Source organism: Lolium rigidum, chromosome 1 (genome assembly GCF_022539505.1).
Source record: "Lolium rigidum isolate FL_2022 chromosome 1, APGP_CSIRO_Lrig_0.1, whole genome shotgun sequence".
Classification (NCBI taxonomy): domain Eukaryota; kingdom Viridiplantae; phylum Streptophyta; class Magnoliopsida; order Poales; family Poaceae; genus Lolium; species Lolium rigidum.
Window position 1 is genome coordinate 361093768 of NC_061508.1, and position 5611 is coordinate 361099378.

At 48.5% G+C, this 5611-nt stretch overlaps 1 protein-coding gene across 1 annotated transcript; it reads left to right on the top strand.

The window, feature by feature from the left end:
- Positions 1–283: 283 nt before the first annotated feature.
- LOC124684728 (noroxomaritidine synthase 2-like) lies at positions 284–1792 on the top strand. Its single transcript, XM_047218986.1, has one exon. It carries the CDS (start codon positions 284–286, stop codon positions 1790–1792), a length of 1509 nt encoding a protein of 502 aa, XP_047074942.1.
- The last annotated feature ends 3819 nt before the right edge of the window (positions 1793–5611 follow it).

Here is a 5611-nt window from a genome sequence, read left to right on the forward strand (position 1 = left end):
CTGTGACACATATGTTCATGCATATCATAACACAAGGTATGTTGTTTGCATGACTGAACATCCTAAGGCATGCTTTATGCATGACTGGACATGCACAAGCTATGTTGTATGGCAACTGAACAGGATGCAGATAGGGGAAGAAAGACTTCTTCGTTTGAACAACATAATACTCGTCATCTATATTTCATTAATTTTTGTTTAGGTTTTTCTATAAATTAAGACATGGGCTTACATCTCTATACAGCATGTCCATCCATGCAGTAGCCTCTTCGTGTCCAGAACAATGGCATTCTCCTTCTTGCCAGAACTACTCATCTCCATGTTTGTGCTACTTGTAGTTGTGGTAGGTTCCTACTACATGAAGTCAAGTAAGAATCCATTGCCGGCGGTGGACTGGCCAGTAGCCGGTATCCTCCCATCCCTGGTCTACAACCTCCATAGACTGCATGACTACATCGCCTTTGACCTCCTAGCGCCCTCAGGGCACAGCCTAAAGTTCGCCATTGTGAACATTCGATTCTTCATGACGTGCGAGCCGGCGAATATCCAACACATCTTCACCTCAAACCACGCAAACTATCCCAAAGGCGAGGAGTTCGCCGAAATCTTCGACGTGATGAGGGGCTCCATATTCACCGTCGACGGCGAGTCGTGTCGCCGGCAGCGGGCGAACTACCAGGGCGTGTTGAGCAGCCCACGGTTGGTTGGGTTGATGACCAGGTGCTGCCGGGACAAGGTGGAGAAAGGCCTCCTGCCCTTCATGACCCACATGGCGAGAACCAGTGCTCCCATCGACATGACTGATCTCATGACGAGGCTCGTGTTCGACCTGTATGCCTCCATCATCTTCGGCGTGGATCCTGCCCTCCTATCACTCGATATGCCACCCGTGCACGTCGCGAACGCGATGGACACGATCATGGAGGTGGGACTCACCCGGCACATTGTGCCGGCGTTTTGCTGGAAGGTGATGAGGTGCCTAAACATCGGTCCGGAGAGGAAGCTCGCCTCTGCGCAAGCGGTGCTTCACTGCTTCACCAATGACATGATCATGGAGAGGAGGAAGAACGGCCATGTTATTGGTCAAGAACCTGTGGACGTCCTGTCTAGCTACATCAATGACCCGGAGTACGGCGGTGATTTGCTCCACCCGACGCTCATCACCTACATGATCGCCGGGAGGGACACCATCGGCACTACCTTGCCGTGGATCTTCTACAACCTCGCCAATAACCCACACGTGGTGGCGAGCATACGCGACGAACTGACACCCATCATGTCTCGCAAATCAGCCATTGCTAGCGCTTCCACGATGATATTAGAGACAGAGGATGTCAAATCCTTGGTCTATCTGCAAGCTGCTTTGTTGGAGACACTTAGGTTGTACCCGCCGGCCCCTCTGGAGCGTAAGTCTGTGGTCGCTACTGATGTGATGCCGAGTGGCCATGAGGTGTGTGCGCGGGACATCGTCCTCATTTCCCTCTACTCCGTCGGCAGGATGGAGGCTGTCTGGGGTGCTGATTGCCGGGAGTACAGGCCAGAGAGGTGGCTCTCCGAGGACGGTCGCAAACTGCGATTCGTGCCCTCTCACAAGTTCATGGCGTTTAACTCAGGGCCAAGGCTGTGCCTCGGCAAGGACATCGCAATCGTACAGATGAAGATCATCGTCGCTGCTGTTGTGTGGAACTTTGATGTGAAAATGTTGGATGGTCGGGCCATCAATACCAAGTTGTCATGTCTTTTGCAGATGAAGGATGGGCTTAGGGTGAAGCTGAATAAGCGAGAAATGTAACTAACATGCCAAAGGGCCAGCCTGGTTCTCAGGGTGTGTATACAACAAAAACCATTGCTTAATACGTGATTTGTAAGTCTTATTACAATTCCCACACCAAATTCCTTCCGGAATACAAACATAAATGTATAAGAGCATACTACTTTTAACCATTTATTATTTATTTGTGCATGTTGATAAAGAAGAACCCCACCTTGCAGTTGTGCGATATGTGATAAAAATTAAAATGCTCCATATATGGCATCACAAGTGTTAAATGCATGTGACTCCGTTGCCCATTTTTAAGCAAAATACATCAGATGAGATTTATTTTAGATAGAGTATCTTTCAAAACGAGGTGGTGAAGAGGTTTATATCGAACGAATGTACTTACTAATAAGTGTACTGGCCTAGCTGGGGGTGACGGAGGAGCAGCGGGGCTGCAGGGCACATCTGTCTCGGAGCCACGGGGGTAGGTAGTCGAGGCGATGAGGGGGAGCTAGGGCAGCGCCATCAGAGCAGGTGGCGCCATTCTAGAGGCATTCATAGTATGGAGACAAAGCAGATGGTCCCTTCGCGGGCAAAACAAGTCTGTTTTTGCTGAAACAATTTTGTAAACATGTAACATGTCAAGATACACATAAATTAATATTTGAGAGTGCTCCTATGCTTTCCGAAGTTTTCTTTCATGAAATTTAAAGCAAACTAGTGGTTGTGATTAGAGGTGCTAATCCACCCGTTTTCACTAATGGAAGGGTCCTTATGTTCATCAGGTTCCGTCCAAGCCCACCCACAGCCCATCACGCAGAGATCAAGATCAGCTAGTTGTGTGCAAACAAAGTCGCGGTCTTTGCCATAGGCGATGAAGGTGAAGTCTACTGTTTCTGGCAAACATGAAACTACAACTATATCTCGCCGGCACGTACGGCGGGACTGGGAACATCAAAGATGAGCTCTCGCGGTGGCATTCGAGGACCAGTTCACAGGACGGCGTGGAGCCTAGGAAGCACGCCCTTCAGTTTTATTGCATTGTTCTAGATGTGGGTTATGACGCTGACGATGGAGTAGGTAAGGGCGTCGATGCCGTGGTTATGCCGCTGTGGTATGCTAGACGTAGGAAAAGATCTCTGGCTCGGAGCCAATTCACAACGAGGACGTTGGAAACCGATCAGCGGAATCACTGGCCGGCGACCGCTCTAGACGCATGAAGCTGTCCAGTAGAAACGATAGAGAGCAGAGCAGTTGTTGATTTGCCGGCGAAGACTCAAAGCAGTTGTTGATTCGCCGACGAAAACTCAAAACATTAACTTTTTAATTTGTATTATTTTTAATTTTTTAATATTTAATTTTTTTTAAATATTTATTTTTTGCTAAACCTAAAACCAAAAAATTTGAAAATCTAAAAATTGGGTAAAACAAATAGTAATCTTTATGCAGGATGCAATTATTAATTTTAATTTTTTGAGAAAAATACAAAAAGTATAAAATGCGTAATTTATAGCAAAAACTAAAATCTTCCCGCTTTCAGATTTTCATTTGAAATTTTGAGAATCTAAAAATTGGATAACCGGGTAAACCCAGGTGAATTTGAATGTAACTTTTTCCCATGATGATTTTGATATATTATACGTCTTCTTCCGACTTCGTATGCAAAAGTTAATGCGGTTTTACCATTTTTTAAACTTTTTTTGCAAAAAAGTGAAAATTCGAATTTCTTAATTTCACCGAATAGTAGGTTGCATAACATACAAGAATCTGAAAACATTCTATTTTTTAATTTTCTATCATTTATTTTGTATTTTACAAAGCAAAAAAAGGCGATCCCAGGGAGGGGGGATGACGGGTGCGTGGGGAGTAAAAAACCAGAAAAAACCTTTAGTACCGGTTTGGGACACCAACCGAGACTAAATGGTAGACAGTCCTGCGCTGGCCGCTGCCTGCCATAGCCCTTTAGTCCCGGTTCCTTTAGTTCCGGCTGGAGCATTAGTCCCGGTTCACCAGCAGAACCAGGACTGAAAACCTCATTCGTCCTGGACCAAAGTATTTGGGGACAAATGAGTTGGGATGGAAGGTCTTTTTTCTACTAGTGATTGTGTGTCTAGTCTTGATTCACCTGGAGAAGCTAGGGAAATTAATTGATGTGCGTGCGTTTTGAGATGTAAAGTTTTAGGTCAACACGAGTCGGGGTTTCGCCAAAGCAGCCAAGCTCTATCAAATGTTAATTTTCCCTTCATTTAGTGAGTATGCCACTTATCTTGTCGTTTCGCTATATTATTACCTATATCAAAGTTGAAGCCATCTGCTAAAATTTTAGAGCTTTGGGTACTATTCACAGTAGCTTTTCATCCAACTAAAATTTGACACGGCAGCGATTTTCACTGTTGATGGCCAATTTGTACCGGAGATCCTTGCGTCAAGTTTTTTTCCTCTTTGTGTGCTAATTGGTGATGACCGGTAGCTTCCGGTAAATGGCCCACTCTAGTGCAGTACAATGTTGTCCATCTTGTTTTGTTTCCCTTGGTTTTCGGTTGGCCGGTTATTTTCAACGGCGCCGCTTTGACTGTGCTTCGACAGATGTGGAAGGGATAAAGATTGCCCGTCTCCGCGTGCCCTCACCTCTGTGGAAGCGTCGTGTGTCCCTTTCTCTCCCTGCCTCTCCATCTCCGCCGCTTCATCCGTATTTGCGCCGTCTTCCGCCATCATCCATCAGGTTAGAGGTTAGCAGAGATGTCGCCGGGCCTAGCTCCTCCCTCTCCTTGCCGACACCGTCGGCGCGCCCTTCTCTCTCTTCCTTCGCGGTGGACGGCGCTGGCAACTGCGTCGAGCGGTGGCCTTGCACCGGCGTAGGACAAGACGGTACGGCGGCTCGGTGGCGACCGCTGCAGCGCGTTGGCGACCGCTGCAGCGCGTTGGCGAGCGCTGTTGGCGGAGTGGTGGGCGTTGTTCGTCGACGTGGATATTTCACGGAGGTGGCACCCGTGTCTGCAGCGGCGGCTTTGGTTCGGCTCAAATCTCTGGATTTCTCCTCTGCGGGCGTGCTAGACTCAGTAGGGTGGCTCGACTGTGGCCCTTGGCGGTTTATGGTGGAGAATGGCGGTTGTGCGAGGAATCGGAGTCGAAGATGGCCGTGCTAGGCGCCGTCGAGACTGCCCGGCCGCCGGCGTTGCGGGCGTTGCGGGCGTTGCCGGCTGACTGGGTGGCCTCGGTCGAGATCTGGGGAGGTCATAGAGGAGGAAGAATCCTCTAGGCTCCAGATCAGCGGTGGTACGTTTTATCCTCCTTGATTGGGATGGGCTTTCCCCGCACTGGCCTGGTGCCGGTGCGTGTCCACTAGACAGCCATGGCGGCGATGCTTGGTGGCTCTGACCTCTCTGTAACCATGCCTTGTGGATGGTGGGATCTTGAGGCTCCTTCCAATGGCATGTCTTCTTCTGATCTGTGTTTTTCTTGGATTGTCCCTATGTTATTCTAGGTGGATTTGAGAGGAGGGGCCTGACGTTGGAGAGGACGGTCTCCTTCGACATCAGCACTTACGGCGCCGCGCCTGCAAGATATTATTGCTGCATCGGCTTCTCGCCGTGGTTGTTCTTCTGCCTGCGCGTGGACGGCATGCTGGGTCTCCATCTAGCAGCGGTGGGAATTCGGCTGCGTTTCCATCCCGAGGCTTCGGGCATGGCTGTAGGCTCTAGGCTGTAGCAGCTCTGGTGAGTCTGATGTTTCCTGTAATTTCATTGACACTTTCTAATCTTTGTTACTTTGTGGGCTATTCTGTAATGAATAATTTTCCTTTTGTGCAGACCAAAAGAAAGACAACATGCAGACCTCATTGGTTAAATATGT

Bases quoted from the DNA above. Each gene is read 5' to 3' on its own strand.
- LOC124684728 (XM_047218986.1), top strand. From the start codon at position 284: ATGGCATTCTCCTTCTTGCCAGAACTACTCATCTCCATGTTTGTGCTA.